This window comes from Epinephelus moara, chromosome 23 (genome assembly GCF_006386435.1).
Source record: "Epinephelus moara isolate mb chromosome 23, YSFRI_EMoa_1.0, whole genome shotgun sequence".
NCBI classification, from domain to species: domain Eukaryota; kingdom Metazoa; phylum Chordata; class Actinopteri; order Perciformes; family Serranidae; genus Epinephelus; species Epinephelus moara.
This window is the reverse complement of record NC_065528.1, coordinates 5,364,660-5,382,677: the sequence shown is the minus strand read 5'-3', so window position 1 is coordinate 5,382,677 and position 18,018 is coordinate 5,364,660. Positions and strand designations below refer to the sequence as shown.

The window sequence follows — 18,018 nt, the reverse complement described above, 5'->3', positions numbered from 1 at the left end:
AAGCATAATTATAAGGCTACGAAAACCAAACAAATTTTATTTTATAGCGATTATACACTTGTATAAACATATTAATGGGTAGAATATTCAGATTCAGATTCAGATTGACAATAAACCATGCCAAATATTACACACTGGCCCTTTAAGCACAGATTCTGGTTGTGTTGTGTAGTACAGTATGTGGTTACTATATTTAAAGTCGTTGATGACATGTATCAGTATATGCCTTTTTTGCATAAATTAACATCTTATCATCCCCCATGTGCTGGTGGCTTATATGAGCCTGATAAAGTTAATGACCAGATAAAATAAGAGCTGTGCTGGCTTAATCATGGCACTGTATCAGCCCTCCTCACCATCTTTATACATCATTTAAAGAAAGCTAAAGCCTGAGAATAACATTTATAGAATGTGTCTTACTGGACTGTTGTGATGCTTTAAAGATAATGGGGCTAGACAGTTCAGCCAGGCTGGACAGCAAAGGGAGTGGGTGGCAGAGGTGCTGCATTGGAGTCAACTACTAATTAAGATTGATCCAAACCCCTGCTGGCTGCGCTGCACTATTGGACAGCACTACCCATAAATCTTTGAAGTGACTCACCACCGCCTCCTTCCCTCCTCCTGCCTACGTGCCTTCCTCAATCTTTACGCTCTCCTCTGTTCCCTACCTCCCAGTGATGTACTCACAGGACTTTGTGTCCTATCGCCTCCACACTTCCTGCCTGTCCTCTCTCATACTATAAAAGTCTGACTATTCTCAAAGGAAGTGCTTGTCTGATTGTCTCACAGCATCTGAAAGCCCACCTTGATACAATTGCTGGTCCCTCCTGGTGAAAATAATTAGAGGCCGACATTACTATTTCTAAGAGCCTGTGTTCCACTCATTACTTAAGTGAGGTAGAAGGCCATAGTCGACAACCTAAGGCATCCACTGGTACCAACCATGTCAGAATAGCTTTTCAGGAAGAGGGACTAAATAACACTCCAAATTAGGCTAAATTTCAGCAAGGGAACAACTGGCATGGTCTTTTTTAAAGGGGTCCCTTGAACTCTCGCCTTAAGATATCTGAATGAAAAAGTTTTCAATGGGTACCCACCAGTCTCCCCTAAAAACTTGTTCCAGTAAATGTGTTGCTCCTTCCAATCAATGTACTCCTTCAAATTAAAGCTGTATATTTGTCTTTTCAAAAGGGTACTTGGCCAATTTTCAACCAGCTTTGTATCAAAATCATGTGGATAGTAGGTGTAACTAGTGCCTAGATTTCCCTGCTCCCCTCCAAGAGAAACTCTGCTGGATGATGCAAAACACGCCATGCTGTGCTTTCGCAACTTTGTTTTGCCCACCACCCATGCCACCACCACAGACACAAAGAGTATAGAAATGGATCTATAGACAGACCCGCTCCTCTCTCTTTCTCTCAAACTTAGATCATACTCAGATCAAGCAGTAAAACTAAGCAGTGCTGATAAAACATAAACCAAGATTTTGTAACTGAGTTGCCCATTTCTTAGTGTTTTCAGAAACATGACGAGCTTACCATTGAACAGTAAATACTGTGGTGAAATACTATTTTCAGGAAAAGGACAATCAGCCTATTTGAAGAAGAATCATCAACTCACACGTATAGATACATGACACATTAAAACATGATTGTCGTGGAACTCAAAATGTTAACTGCACCAGTATTACTTTATGCAAATTAGATAATTTGTAACATTAAGATTAAGAAACCAAAGTATATCAGTATGTGATTCCTAACTTCCTAACTTTCCATACTGATATAGTTTTCAACAAGCCTACATACTACAACAGCTTAATAAAATTTCTGAAATTTAGTTTAGCTTTTGGTTTTAGTGTGCCACCCCAAGACTTTTAGTGGCCCCATCTGGCCACTCCTAAGAAAAATTTCTGGGGGCACCCTTGCACACTAGAAGCCTGAGTGGAAAGCCAGCTGCCATACAGAAGGGTTAGATGTCATCTTGTTATGCAATATATCTAACCTGGAAGGCATTCACAGTGTTGCACTCAGTTGTTCACATGACAAGTGACAGGAATAGTTGTGTAACAAATGAAAAGATTAACCTGAGGGAGAAGTTCAAACCCTGGCCCCTTTCTCACCTCCACATAGCCGGCCAATGACAGCGTGAAATGGGTGTGAATGGCGGATTGTCTGATTGGGAAAAATACAAAAAATGTTGGACACAGCCCTACCTATTTTGACGTGGGAAAAAGTGTGGGGAAGACATAAGCTGTTCCAACATCCAACAAGCAGTTCTGATGAAGCATGCTGGCAGCTCAACTTTCCGGAACAGAACATTCTGCAATCATACCTGCTTCATGCATTGGCCAGTTGTGTAGACATGTGACAGCAGCCAGGGTGTGATGTTCTCTCTCCAGCTCTCTTTTTCAATTCTCACACCACTACTTTCATTTACAGCACACACACACACACACACACACACACACACACTGTAGGTCATGAGAAGATGGAGAGCTACTCCTCGAGGCTTATCACAGGAACACCACCTGTGTAACACACCTTCTATTCAACTGACCCCAAAGACATATTGATTGAACAAGAACAGTCCTACATGGTGAGTCATGGTAGTGATTTTCTCTACATGAGTGATGAATCAGCCATTGCTGAGAACGAAAGGGGAGAGAAAGCATTACTAAAGGCTAACGGCCCACAGCTGACACGACAGACCTTTAGTCTGACTCTGTACTGCTGTCAACAATGTTGATTATTCTATCGTTTATATTCCAATTAAACAGAATCATTGGTTTGTCTATAAAATATGATGTGCAAAAAATAAATAAATACATAAATTCATGGGGTTAAGTGTCCATTGAATATATGCATGCTACTTCAGAAGCTTTACACAAGATCAAACTAAAAGTTCATGGGAAACAGTAAAACTTAAACTTCCCCTCCAGACCCAACAGGGCTTAAAAATGAAGCCAAAACTGCAGTTCCTCTAATGGCCACTTGAGGCTGGCTCCAAAAGCAGGTCAATCCCCAGAGAGCTCCATGTTAAAATGCTTTAACTTTACAGCAGAAAGAAACATGTTTACAGCCTGGTACAAAAAATGGTTTTAGCCACTATAACTAATTTCCCTATCTGTGACAACTGTACAGGGGGTGAATTAGGTGAAACTCACCTGTTCATATGTTATTAATACAAATGTAAGTCATGTTTAAGGGCATGGCAGCTTTGAGTGACGGGTTGGTGCCGTCCATTGACAAGTCGCTACCACATCAAAATGTTGGTTGGGTAATGTAACCATGGCATAACTCCAGACTCACAGGCTTAGCCATAACTGTCACTATGTCAGTGAGTTTTCAGTTCATTAAAGTTAACTGTTACTTTTGGTCACCTAAAGGAGTCTTGTTCAGCATTTGGTTGTACTAAAAGACCCTCTAAGGAGTCAGGAATTCAGTTTTTCTGCTAGGTACATTTTGTTTTAGTGGTTTTGCGCTTGTGTTTCGCATGCAAAAAGTAGCATTAGCATTATCACAGTTAACCATAGCTGTAAATGCACCATGCTTATCAAACTAGCAGCTAGCTTTAGGTTTTGCTTCGTCCTTCATACAAATATGGTCATTCTCCTAGGGCTAGACTGGTGACCAGTTGACTGGTGAAAGAGCAGGGCACATCCAGATGGCTAGTGTTTACTTTCAAGGAAATTTCAGAAAAATCTAGCCATACATGTTTCAACCTCAGTCAGACCCCGACTCAGATAAGGAGTCTGTTGCACACCAAGTTCAGTGACTAGCAGATGTATCAGAATAGTAAGTGTAGTTAGCATCTTTTATTCGTTTAAGTTGTTTGTTAGCTTGTTAGCTTGTAATTGGCTGTGGCTGACACAGTGCTAATGCTGTGACACATAAATAATATCTGCTAAGATGTTACAGTATGTTCTCATTGGTCTGGTTAACATCCAGAAACACACTTGTCAATGTTAGCATGCAAAACTTTCACTATACTAATGCTAACTCTGTGCTTTGTACGGACAGTCCGCTCTGGTGGTTTCAGGTTTCTTTGCTGGTGTTGCGTTGAAGTCTGCTCCCCTGGTGATGCATTTTCTGTGTTGGACAGTGATTGGTTTTTCTGTTGTACCTCATCTAGCTTATCCGGTTTACCTTTAAACCTCAAATTTTAGTGAAGTACACCAACATCGCCCCCTTCAGTGGAGAAATGTGAAAACTATTCTCTAGTGCCAAACTTTGCACAGATACAATTCAGTAAAGTCAAAGCCAGGACATTAACAAATGAAAAGCATATTTTTGAGTGGAGAAAGACTTGAAAACACTAGCCCACAAAATGACCATCTTTAGTTTCAAAACTACTAGTAACTGCCATACTGGCCATAGCCTTGGTTTCATGTACATACAGTGAAATGAATAGAGTTCAAAAATAGCAGCTGAGTTACCTTTAAACTTATGGAAGACAGCCCAGAGTTCAGCGATGTCAGTAGCAAATGTGATGTCTGTGTCCAGGACGATGACTCTCTGCAGGTCGGATGGCAGTGTCTTAGTGAGCACCAGCTTCATCAGGCCATAGATTCCAGAGTAATGTTTGTTAGGGATCCATGACACCTCGGACTGAAAGACCACACCACAGCAGGACTGACATTACTTACTGTTTATACAACATCATCCTTAAAGATGGTTTACAAAGCTACTAACTTTTCCAAAGAATTAAAGAAGGTGGCAATCATACTCAATCATAATCAACTACAGAATAAAAAGTGAAGAATGCAGGTCTGAGTATTTCTGAGGGAAGCTGGCAGTCAGTGAGGTGAACGGGAGTCAGGGCTCTTCACCTTCAGCTCGTCTGCGTCGTAGAAGTCGACCCTGACGGCAGGGACCATCCAGGTATGGAAAAGAGAGGACAGGATCTGCTGAGCAATGGAGTCTGTGATGAAATGGAAATGTAGTGGGTTCCGCCTGTGGACACACACACACACAAACACATACACAAACATGGATAAGCTCTACGCTCTTTGACAGCAACATCCTGCTTCAAAGTTACTAAACTTCAACAACTTCACACAGAAAGTTCTTTACAACAACTACATTAAAAGGGCCGGTTTGTCTATTCCACTAAACTGGGAAAACTAACTGTAGATGAACAGTTTGCTTTTCTGCTTAATGATGCATATTTACACTATATGTGGTGAGAAAATTGTTTAATGCAGAACATTATGATGTCACAGTGAAGCTGACCTTTGACCTTTTGGATATAAAATGTCACCACTTCATCTTTTTATCCCATTAGACATTTGTGTGAAATTTTGTCAGCTACAGCCCAAAAAAACATTTTGTGAGGTCACACTGACCTTCACCATTGACCTTCAACCACAAAATCATCAACAGTTTATCCTCCAGTTTAAGTGGACCTTTGTGTCAAAGTTAAAGAAATTCCCCTAAGGTGTTCTTGACATATTGTGCTCACAAGACTGAGACAGATGCAAGGTCACACTGACCTTGACCTTTGCCCACCAAAATCTAATAAATTTATTGTTGAGTCCAAGTGAACATTTGTGCCAAATTTGAAGAAACTCCCTCAAGGTGTTCTAAAGATATCACATCCACACAAATGAGACAGATGAGGTCACATAGAACTTGACCTTTGACCACCAAAATCTAATGAGTTCAATATTGGGTCCAAAGGAATCTATGTGCCAATACCAAGAAATTCGCTCAAGCCAGAATGAGATAGATGCGAGGTCATAGCGACCTTGACCTTTGACCCTTGACCACCAAAATCTAATCAGTTCATCCATGAGTCCAAGTGAACATTTGTGACAAAATTTTAAGAAATTCCCTTTAGGTTCTTCTTGAGATACTGCGTTCACATGAATGGGACAGACGGACGGATGGATAGACAACCTGAAAACATAATGCCTCTGGCCACGGCTGTCTCTGGTGCGGAGAAAATAGAATTCCTCTAGTCTAATTTTTCCCCCAAATGTTGTCATGTATGAAAAGACTCGGAATGAACAGAGGACTTCTTGATTACTAAAACAGAGCTTTTAAATAGCATTTGAATAGGAATGATTCAGTTCCAAGCTTTTTGATCCAGTACTGAGAGACAGACTAACATATTGTTGGTTTGGATGTTTTCATGGATTGCATTGAAAAAAACAAACAAACACAGAATAGCCCCAGCCCCAGCCAGTTTAATATGGCATTTTGCTAAATTTGGAAGACTTTTAAGAGACAGATTTTGAAAATGATCAAAAGGTCAAAACTTATGCAACAACAGAGATATACTGACGTGTAGTCCCCAATATAGGTCAAGCAACAAAAACACTTGAACCTTTATTTTCCTCTATATGACTTCATAGCATCTTGTGTCTATTACCAACATTTTTTCTAACTTATGCTCCCTGTTTTGCACAGACCTACTGTTAGATTTTTTAACCAGACTTGACAAAGCTCCTCAACAACCTCAGATGACATACAACTGGTTTCACAGTACTCTTCATCAGTGATGTAGTGGTAGTTGATGAGGTGGATGTACTACTAGGTAGATAAGTAGATTACAGAGGAGGAAGTGGGTGTACTCTCTTCTATATTCCAATGTTTTCTTAGCTGATCTGTTGGTATACTGTAAACAGCCAGAAAAAGAGGTGGGTATACCCAGTATACCTGCTTATACCCTTCACTACATGACAAGTTAATTAACTTTGACTAGGTATCAAACCTCAGTGCTCTTTTGTGTAGACCAAAATGTCTCTGTTGCACAGAGTATAGAAATATGCCATTAAATGCCTGATCAGATTTGTAGTTTTTGTCACTTATTGACAGAACAGATACCTCCTGATTTAAATTGAAATGTTGCCGTATTTAGCAAGATTTTTACTTAGGTAATATTCTGATATAACTGATTGTGCTCATACAAGATTTAAATATTGAGAACTTTAGCTCATTTTGCTAAAAGAAGAGGAACAACATTCCTAAAAACAAACAAAAAACAAACAAACAATCAAACAAACAAACAAAAAAAACCTCTGGTGTATCATTTCTGATCATACACGCCGGTCCGTCGTGGTGAAGAGGGAGCTGAGCCGGAAACCAAAGCTTTCGATTTACTGCTCCATCTACGTCCCAACCCTCACCTATGGTCATGAACTCTGGGTAGTGACCGAAAGAATGAGATAGTGGATACAAGCGGTGGAAATGAGTTTCCTCCGTGGTGTGGCTGGGCTCAGCCTTAGAGATAAGGTGACATCCGGAGGGAGCTCAGAGTAGAGCCGCTGCTCCTTTGCATTGAAAAGGGTCAGTTGAGGTGGTTCAGGCATCTGACTAGGATGCCTCCTGGGCACCTCTTGCTGGAGGTGTCCCGGGCACGTCCCACTGGTAGAAGGCTCCAGGTCAGACCCAGAACACGCTGGAGGGATTACATATCTCGTCTAGCCTGGGAACGCCTTGGGGACCCCAGGAGGAGCTGGAAAGCGTTGCCGGGGAGAGGGATGTCTAGGGTGCTTTGCTCGGCCTGCTGCCCCCGTGACCCAGCCCCAGATATGCAGATGAAAATGGATGGATGGATGGATCATTTTCTGAATATAACTCAGGAATCTTCTTGGCCAAGTACTGAAAATGACACTGAAACAAGCCCTAGTCCTGACTAATAAATTAGTGCAGCACCCATTTCAGTTATCAAGTATGATGGCCACATGCATATTCCAATCTTTTAGGGAGCAACATATTCTTAGTAAATATATATCACAGCAGCTTTATGATCAAACCCTAACCCTACATCTACAATTCCATCTGTTCATGAAGACCATGTGAATTGATTGAAAGCTCCGAAATAAGCAAGTAATTGGAGCTTGAGTCAAGATTGTTTTGTCGACTTCAACTATATAGTTTGGGAATGAGTGTATGCAGTCAGGCCTGAGGCTGGTAAAGCAGACACAGCACAGTGAAGGGGGTGATTCATCAGACACGATGCCTGAAACTTCATTCAGAGAAGCCTGCTCACTCTGTATCTTAGACCTCACACACATAGAAGAGGGGGGAGTGTGCAAAATAGGTATTCAGGACTTCCAAATCAGGTCAAGAAATAGTGACACTGAGCTGAGGATGTGAGCACCCTTGGGTGTCTTGTGCTGAATGACTTTGGGAATGAATGTGTCAGCTGCACTTGCTCAATAAGTACTGGGGGCTGGGAGCTGTCAAAATGTGTTGAAACTCTGGTTCCATACAAGCTGTCAGAAACGGCAGTGCAAATAGAAAGGGTCTTCACATCCTCTGGACAAACAGCAACAAGCCTTTCATTGGATGCTTGGGATTATGCAGATAAGGAAGCAAATATGTCAAGTACATCCTGATCATTAGATCTGTACCCATGATAATCTTATCATGTAATCTTCATAATGATTGTTATCATGTTCCAGTAAAGACTTTCTGAGCGGACACAGATACAGATTCATTGTGCTCTCATCTGCTCAGAGAGGAGTGAGGGGTTGTCCAGAGCTTGAGTATTCACCTCCATGTAAAAAGAAAGTCACTTCCATCATATGTAGAGTAGGGATAAACAGATCCAACTTTTTCTCTCCCAATACTGAATCCAATACCCAAATACAGGGAACTGGCTGTTGAGATTCTGTTTAAGTTTCAGTTTTTGAAATAGTGTTAATTTTTTGGGCAGCTTTGATGACACCTTTGTGCCTTTGAGGTCATTTTCTCTTATTTTGTTCATTTGGATCCCTTGATAGTGCATTTGTTTCTCTTTGTAGTAAATTCGCATCACTTTGTGGTCGAGTTACGTCTCTTTGTAGTCAATTTGCCACTCTTTGTAGTTAGGTTGTGTCTTTTTGTAGCTGACTTACATTTCTTTGTAGTCCTGTTGCATCCCTTGGTAGTAAATTCCTGTCTCTTTTTAGTCAATTTGAATCTTTTTGTAGCCAAATTGTGTCTCTTTGTAGTTCATTTACATCTCTTTGTAGTCAATTTGCATCTCTTTGGAATCGAGTTGCATCCCTTGGTAGTAAATTTGTGTCTCTTAGTGGCCGATTTGCATCTCTCTGTAGTTGGGTTGTTGTCTCTTTGTAGTCTATATTCTTTAGTTGATTTGCATCATTTTGTAGCCAAGTTGTGTCTCTTTGTAGTCAATTTGCATCTCTCTGTAGTAAATTTGCATCTCTTTGTGGTCGAGTTGTGACCTTGATAGTGTATTTGTTTCTCTTTGTAGTTGATTCATATCTCTTTGTAGTCGATTTGCATCTCTTTTTAGTTGATTTGGGCCTCTTTGTATTCATTGGATTGACTTTCCAACAATAAACAGTAATTGTCACGTCACACAGAGCAGAGACTCTTGACCAGGGACCACCTGAACCCTTGGGTTCCTAGACCTGTGCCAGGTTTGCCTACTGAGTAATCCAGGATGCTCCACACCACTGTTAAAAGTCTTAATTACATGCTTATGCATTTCTGTACCTAGAACCACTTTAGCTATCTGTGGCTGTGGAAATTAAAACCAACCCCCTCTATAGTTGCTAGAAGGTTTTAGTAGAGCTGATTCAATGAGCAACTGTTTTACCACACTTTGTTATTTAAACATATAACAAAATCTATTTCATCCATGCACTATTTCTAATCAACTGTATAGTCAGAGTCAATTTATCTCTGAGTAGCATAGTCATCACTTTTAGTCTGGTGAACACATTTGTTGTGAAGCACATGCAGGAATAGATGAGTAAGTATTGGCAGTAGCTTTACAGACCAAAATTACGTCACCATAAAGAGAACTGCATAGAAAACAAAGCTTTTGCTGTGACGATGCCATTTAGGCTAGAGAATGACTGTTGACATACATGCCATAGGAACACATTCTCATCCCCGGATGTCAAATAATGACACTCCCAGGTTATCAAATACCAATGCTTCTTGTGCCCCTCAGTGTGTGATACTGATGCCAAAGGCTGTGATTAGGTTTAAGCAACAAAATTACTCAGTTAGGTTAGTCGTCGTTGTCGTCGTCCTCCGCTTATCTGGGTCCGGGTCGCGGGGGCAGCAGCCTCAGCAAAGAAGCCCAGACAGTCCTCTCCCCAGCCACTTCCGTCAGCTCTTCCACGGGAACCCCGAGGCGTTCCCAGGCCAGCTGAGTGATGTAGTCCCTCCAGCGTGTCCTGGGGCGGCCCCGAGGTCTCCTCCCGGTTGGACACGCCCGAAACACCTCTCAAGGGAGGCGCCCGGAAGGCATCCTTACCAGATGCTCGAACCACCTCAACTGGCTCCTCTCGATGTGGAGGAGCAGCAGCTCTACTCCGAGTCCCTCCCGGATGTCCGAGCTCCTCACCCTATCCCTAAGGCTGAGCCCAGCCACCCTGCGGAGGAAACTCATTTCGGCCGCTAGTACTCACGATCTCATTCTTTCGGTCACTACCCAGAGCTCGTGACCATAGGTGAGGGTTGGAACGTAGATCGACCGGTAAATCGAGAGCTTCGCTTTTTGGCTAAGCTCCCTCTTCACCACAACGGACCGGTTAAGCGCCTGCATCACTGCTGACGCCGCCCCAATCCGCCTGTCAATCTCCCGCCCCATCCTACCCTCACTCGTAAACAAGATCCCGAGATACTTAAACTCCTCCACCTGAGGAAGGACCTCCCCCCCGACCTGGAGTGGAATCCACCCTTGTCCGGCTGAGGGCCATGGCCTCAGACTTGGATAAGACTTAAATAAGTTCTTAACATGATGTAAATGCCTCATGTGAGTGACGTAAGTATACAATGGAGGTAAGTAAGGTCACGTTATGTTAAAACTACACTGACTTACGTGACATTAGGTAAAACTACATTGACTTTTGGTTTTATATGGGACACAAACAGCTTTTTTTAGTACGTCAGTTGTTCTAAATGTCAAATATTGCGCGGATGGGTTTCCAGTGGAGTTAGCTGAAAGCCCGGTGCATCTCATAAAGATGACAAAGGGTGCCCTCGGTATCTGTATCAGATGCAGAGAGGCATGACAAAGCATCCGTATCTGATGACTTTGGAATGAAATTTGGGCTGACTATAAATATGGCAATATTACCAGAAAAGACTTTAGCAATAGAATTTGAGTAATCAGCCAAACTTGACTGAATAAATGTAGCTGATAGCAGAAAGCCTGAATCTCACAATGGCATTGATAAAGAAACAATTAAACTACATGAATATTAAGTTACTATTTAATGTGGATCACTCACATTTCAGGCTGTTCATATAAACGTATTTGTACCAGGCCTAAGTACAGTGCACAGTATTCACACTAATCAAATGAACTTGACTTGTGGTCAACTGTACTTGGATCTGGATCCAGGTCCCTGATGTGAAAGCCTTATTAGTGAACACCCAATCTGCTAAATAAGGTCAGTATCAATGCCGATACCAATGCAGTGGATCACATTGGTGCTTCCACAGTGTACAGCAGTGTATTTCTCTGAAAATTACAGGTGAATCTTTTAGTTGGGCTGTTGTTACCCAGCATGTTTGGTGTGGTTTATATGAACATAGACACAATTATAATTGCTTTCAGTATCACATCATAATGCAGAACAGGAAACCAGAGCACTAGGATAACATCAATTCATGATTGTCAACCTTCACATACATGGCCGAGTACTTCCCCATCAGCAACATTAAAAGCAGCTCTTTCTGTAATGACTTTGTAATGACCTTAACCATTAAATAAGTGGTTTGTCTTTGCCTTCCAAAATGACCTATATGAGCATTTTCTGATCTGGTTCCCCCACCAGCAAGCTGACCCAACCAACAATTCAGGTTGTCTGGTAAAGCTTAGGCAACTAAAACTACTTTATTCAGCTTAGGGAAAGATTGTGGGCATGATTAAAAGAAATTAATGTTAGCTGTTGGTAGGAGGTGGGAGGCAGACCATGTTCCCCCATTTCAAAGTCAGACACTTTGAATGCCCACCCTACAACCACAAAAAAAGGTTTTGTGGTGTGGAACAATGTCTATTACTAACACTTTTGCTTCTGACAGAAAACATTATCATTTGTACAGCCACAGGTCACTTATTTGGAATAAATACACAAAGGTCATTTAATGCTTTTAAACAGACGCCCAATGCTGTTGTTTTTTTGGTCTGGGATTATCTCGACAGGGACATATACAGCTGCTGTTGGACAGATCAGAATGATGAGAAGCCCCGTTGTCTGACTGAATACAGCAGAAAGAGGCCATCTTTCATGCGGGACAGCATCAGTCACACAGTGAGAGCGATTCTACAGGGCTCTCCATCACTGAGGCAAGAGATGAACTGGTGACAAATTTTTGATTTACAGTGTAGGCCAAACAACATACGGCTGCTGGAAATTAACTGACAGTATAGTACAGTAACTATGGCATAGATCATCTAAACCGTGTTTCATAGGAAATTTATAGCATATTCCTTTGAGCACATTCATCACAAATCGACAATACAGGGAAGAAATACAGCTGGAGACTGATAAAAGCTGCAGGTCAGCTAATCGCAGGGTTAGGTGATGTTTGACAATCAATGTCCCATCCCATCCTCTCTGTCATTCAGCGGTATGCCCAACACTATCAGATGTCAGTCCAACAGGCTGACCTCTCCAGCGTCTGTCCGCTCACATATTTGTCACTCAGCGGCAAAACAACAGTGAGTCAACATTTAAACATCCCCCCTGATTAAACAGGGCCTGTAGTGGTTTGCATATTAGCAATGCCGCTGGTGACCTCTCCTCGACAAAAAAAAAAAGAAAAATAAAAATAAAAAGCCATTTCTGTTCATATCATTGCCATTCACCTGATAAAGGAGGGGGGAGTCTGTAAACACTATTCTGCTGCATGAGTCATTCTTTAGGTAGGTGTCATACTTTTTTCTTTAGACAGCTTTAAAATTGGAGCACAATATTGTAAACCTAATCTGTGGAAAACAGTGATGCTGAGGTCTAGTCTTTTATCTGACTGTCCTGCAAATTTCTTCACACCTGCTACTATTTTATTCTAGGACTATTTTTCTGAAAAATTCTACATGATTTAAATGAAAATCATCAAACTGATGTGATAGTCTTGTGTATCAAAAACTGTAACTATGACGCAGTGCATACATAAGAAAAGAAATACATATAAGAATGTGGACTGTATTTCTTTTTATGTCCTGTATGGATGTTTTAATTTAGACACTGAAGATCTCCCATGTTCACTAGGGAATCAGACATTTAGACAAACATTTTAAAACTAGAATAACTGCCTCATTGTTGTATGCCTATGCCAACCAGTCAAGTTACAGTTTACATTCATGTCTATCCAAACTGTAGCCATGACAGGAGGCAATGCTTAAAATATGGATGTTTGAAGCTGTATGAAGCTACAAATTCTAAAACACTGATGCTACACACACATCTTTAACCCAGCAGCACAGATGATGAATACTAGGGGTCAGCAACCTTTACTATCAAAGGAGCCCCCCACCCCTAACACACTTTGCAATGTTGGCAGTTAAAGCATTCAAATCTGTCAATGGACTATCAAATGCCAGAATTTTCCCCAGGACTTTTTTTTTTTTTTTTTTTGATTGGTCTTAGCTAGCCTAGCTGAACCCCAGAATAGATACTGCTATTGAGGTTTGGCAAAATTTAGAGGTAAAAGTGCCATGCTGTAGATGTATGGTGTACATTTTATTTGACAAAGCATTATTGGTGTAAAGGCAACACAATTTTACAGTTGGATAATGTAAGAATTATTAATTTCCATATCATTTTTTGTCAAAGCCACAGGGACCTGGAGAGGAGCTACAGAGCCACATGCGGCTCTGGAGCCACAGCTTGCCTACATCTGATCTATACAATCAGCACATTTTCAAGGTGGACACCTAAGACTAGTGTAATCAATTCAGTATCTGACCAAATGTTTCCCCTTCTGTTCCTGAGTTATGATGCTGAATAATGGCCAGAAAAGTGTTATTGCAGAACATTATGATGTCACAGTAAAATGACCTTTGACCTTTTGGCTATAAAATGTCATCATTACATTATATTGTATTAGACATATCTGTGAAATTTTGTCATAATTAGCATACAGATTCTTGTATTATGGCCAAAAACATGTTTTGTGAGGTCACAGTGACCTTTGACCACCAAATTCTAATCAGTTCATTCTTGAGTCCAAGGCAGTGTTTGTGCCAACATTGAAGAAATTCCTTCAAGGCGTCCTTGAGATATTGCATTTACCAAATTGAGATGGACACAAGGTCACAGTGACCTTAACCTTTGACTACCAAAATCTAATCAGTTCATCTTTAAGTCCAAGTGGACATTTGTGGCAAATCTAAAAATTTCCCCAAAGGTGTTCTTGGGAGTGTTGATGAGAATGGTACGGACATTGTTGTTGTTGTTTTTTTGTTTTGTTTTTTGTTTGTTTTAGCTTTTGGCAAATCTAGACCTTGAAAAGTCATGCAGTATTAGCTGCCTTTAACCATCACCATTCCAACTAGGTGTCTTTACATGCTAAAGACCAATCTAAATTTGAGGATCATGAGGGCAAATCAGTTTTACAAAGCATCTTTTTACATGATTTCTAGCAGATATATGGATACCCCTGGATATCCCATCTGGGACAATGACATCATTACAGAGATTCTAGCAGTAACATTATGGCATTTGATTTAAATGAATTGTGACTGAGAAAAAGCGTTGTGAACTGCATTGCAAATTGCCTCATTTGGTTTCAAAAAGTTGTATATTCACTTATGAGCAAGACCCAGTTGGATTTGATTCTTATTTGAATTCATCATAATAAACATTAGCATGTTTATGAATAAACACAACTGTAGTTAAACCCCTACGGTGCTATCAGAGAGAATAGTTTCAACCTGACAGAAATCTTTAGCCATAAAACAATAGAAAGAGAGTGTGCATCTTAAGTATCTCTGGTCATTAAAAAGAAAAATGACAGTCTAAAGGTGCATCTACCAGCAGGAGTTAAAACTAAGTTTCTAGTAGTATAAAATGGAATTATCATTGCACTTATGATTAACTCACCTGCAACTCCAGAGCTAATTAAGAAGTGGTGCCGTTAGAAGCTGTGATGCTGAATGCACACTGACTGATTACTAATGGCTCCTCCATCTCCAATGTACAATAAACCATTCATTATTCATGTTTACATAAGACTAATGGCACCCGCTGAACATCAAGTGATGTTTCACAGTATTTAAGTGCTCATACGTCAGCTTGAAAGAAATGCAGGTTTGTCTTTTCCATCCTTCAGGTCTAACAGGACACCTACTTTATCACATTAACAGGTTTTCTCATTTGTTCAAAGGTCCTTTGCCTCTCTGACAATAGGTGGTATTTCATGTCTAAGTGCTGAAAGTAATGGCAGAGATGCAACTCATCCATTCAATAGGGAAATGGTTCAGAACATCCATTAAAGAAGCTCCTTTCATTTGGGTAACGCTAGATAGTTGCCAAAATCCAAAGTTGATATCCATCAAATACTTAATCTACAGCACGTTGTTGTATAACTACACAGTCTGACAGAAATATGTGAAATGGACACAACCTCATAACAACTCATTATGTGGTGGTGGGCAAGAAATGTGTTAACATGAAAACATACCAATGCAATGTCAATTAGAATCGCAGTTTCATTGTACAACAGTCGCAGTTAGGTTAGATTTAGAGAAAGAAAAACACTTGGTTATAGAAAACTTGGGTAGGTTTCGGAAAAGATCATGGTTTTGGTTAAAATAACTACCTTAAAACTTCAATTAAAAGCCTAGTCCCAATAGGACGCCCAGTCCTTTTTACTAGCCTGGAAGTTCTTCAGATGTATAAAGATGCAAAAAGACTTGTATATAAATGTCATTTGTAGGAATCCTAGTTGGTGTATAAAGGGTAAAATGTAAAAAAAGAGCATTGCTGTACCTGTGGAAAAGGACAGATTTAACCAGTGTCACCACGTCTCGGCTGGCGTTGTAACCTGCACATACGATGGCCACGTGGATGGTCTGTGGAGATGACAAGAAGAGTAAAGGATTAAAGCGAGGGATCATAAGAATACACTGAAACAAAAAAGGTTATGAAAGGGAGAAATTAATTCTGCACTGTGTAGAAATAACAAAAAAGTTTAAAGAAAGTCATTTGAATAAAACACAAAGTACTTTGTATAAAATTCTGATAAACTATAGTCCTAACAGGTCAACTACTTATGGTCTGTTGCCTTGCAGCCTCACATTCCTGGTAAGTTGAACTATTATGATGCCAAAACATTTTAGCCCACAATCCATTTCTGCCTGACTTTTTGTTCATTAACACAAATGCAAAAACTGCTGTGGAAAAGAACCTCCCTTGGGATATCCTTTTGTTGTAAAGTATATCAGTTAGACAGGTTTAAAGGAAAACTTTTTACAACCTAATTAGTATTTTCAAAGCTTTTATCAGAGCAATTATCTGAACCACTTACTTGAAACCAAAAGTGACTGCGCCAGAAATGACCAATATAATTCTTCAATGAGCTACAAAATTGTGCATGCACTATAGAATGTAAAAAGTTGAGCCACAAGTTATGTAGCTCTGCAAGATCTAATGAAGCTTTGCAAAGGATAGTTAGAATATCAACTTTGTTAATACTTTCATTTTCACCCTTTTTAAATTTCAAAATAATTGTTTAAACTTCCAGGGTCTCCCACACCGTCATTTATTTTTGCGGCCCACCATGTGTAAAACATCTGCCACTACGTTTTGATTTTTTGGAGGCCCACCATGTGTAAAACATCTGCCACTACGTTTTGATTTTTTGGAAATGGACTGTTCATCAGGTGCGCTGTTGAAATACATATACTGCTCTGTTATTCTGCAACTCAAAACTCCACAAACTGCTGCTGAGGGAAAAAACACAGGAGCTCTGCCTGTGCTGCGCTCACGGACCCACAAAAACCTCCAAACCAACAGGCAAGAAAAACAAAACAAAACAAAGAAACAAAAATGGAAAGTTTGCGACCCCACTGGCTGAAAAAGAATGTGTCAACCCCAAAAATGTACTAATTATTTCAGAAACATAACAGTTTTGTTGTTGTTGAGCCTATTCACTGTCTCCTTCACAGTCTGCTCCACACAGATATATTTCTAAGCAGATTTATGAACCTTTGTATGCAGTGGACAAAGATCATTAAACCCTTGGAAAGTGTAAGTCACCTGAATCTCAAACAAGAATTACTGCCCCACGGTTGTATGCCTCCGCGCACCAGTTAAGTTTCTCTTACAGTTAATACACGTCTGTGCTTCATACACATCTTCGAATAACGGTGACCTTGACCTTTAACCTATGACCAAAATCTAATCAGTCCATCGTTGCGTCCAAGTGGACGTTTTTTGCCAAATTTGAAGAAATTCCCTGAACGCTTCACGAAATATTGCGTTCATAAGAATGAGCCGAATGCAAGCTCACATTGACCTTTGACCACCAACATCTAATAAGGTCATCCTTCAGTCCAAGTGAACGTTTGAGACAAATTTGAAAAAAAAAAAAAAAAAAGAAATCTCTAAAGGCTTTCTTGAGATATTACGTAGACTTAAGACTGAGACATACAAGGTCACACTGACCTTGACCTTTAACATATGACCACCAAAATCTGATCAGTTCATCATTGCATACTATTGGATATTTGAGCTACATTTGAAGAATTTCCCTCAAGGCATTCTTAAGATATGGCATTCACAAGAATGGAAGAAGGACAACTGGAAAACATTATGCATAAAAATATGTATCACGTCTCTGTTCAGATTTTACTAAGTTATGACTCCAAGAAGGAGTTGCTTCCATGAGCTGTGTCATAGCCACTGCTGCAGCTACAACTGAGTGGCCAAACTACACTTACTAACTTTCTGTTGCTCTCAGAACACCAACATCCACCTGTCCGCCTACCAGTTTGAAAACTTACCCTTGTTTAAAGTGGTACTTCAGCTATTAAGCATTGCATTTCTATAAAGTCTGGGGTCTTCCAAGACAAAGCTAGGTGCTACACTTCCCATAA

At 40.4% G+C, this 18,018-nt stretch overlaps 1 protein-coding gene across 1 annotated transcript in view; it reads right to left on the bottom strand.

Annotated features, from left to right (window-relative positions):
* The window catches only part of large1 (LARGE xylosyl- and glucuronyltransferase 1), a 161,803-nt gene that overhangs the window by 68,674 nt on the left and 75,111 nt on the right, over nt 1-18,018 (bottom strand). The window contains exons 4-6 of the mRNA XM_050035982.1: nt 15,911-15,993; nt 4,829-4,952; nt 4,436-4,607 (exon numbers count right to left, since the gene is read on the bottom strand). Of these exons, the coding sequence (XP_049891939.1) occupies nt 4,436-4,607; nt 4,829-4,952; nt 15,911-15,993 (379 nt within the window). The remainder of the gene's footprint in view (nt 1-4,435; nt 4,608-4,828; nt 4,953-15,910; nt 15,994-18,018) is intronic.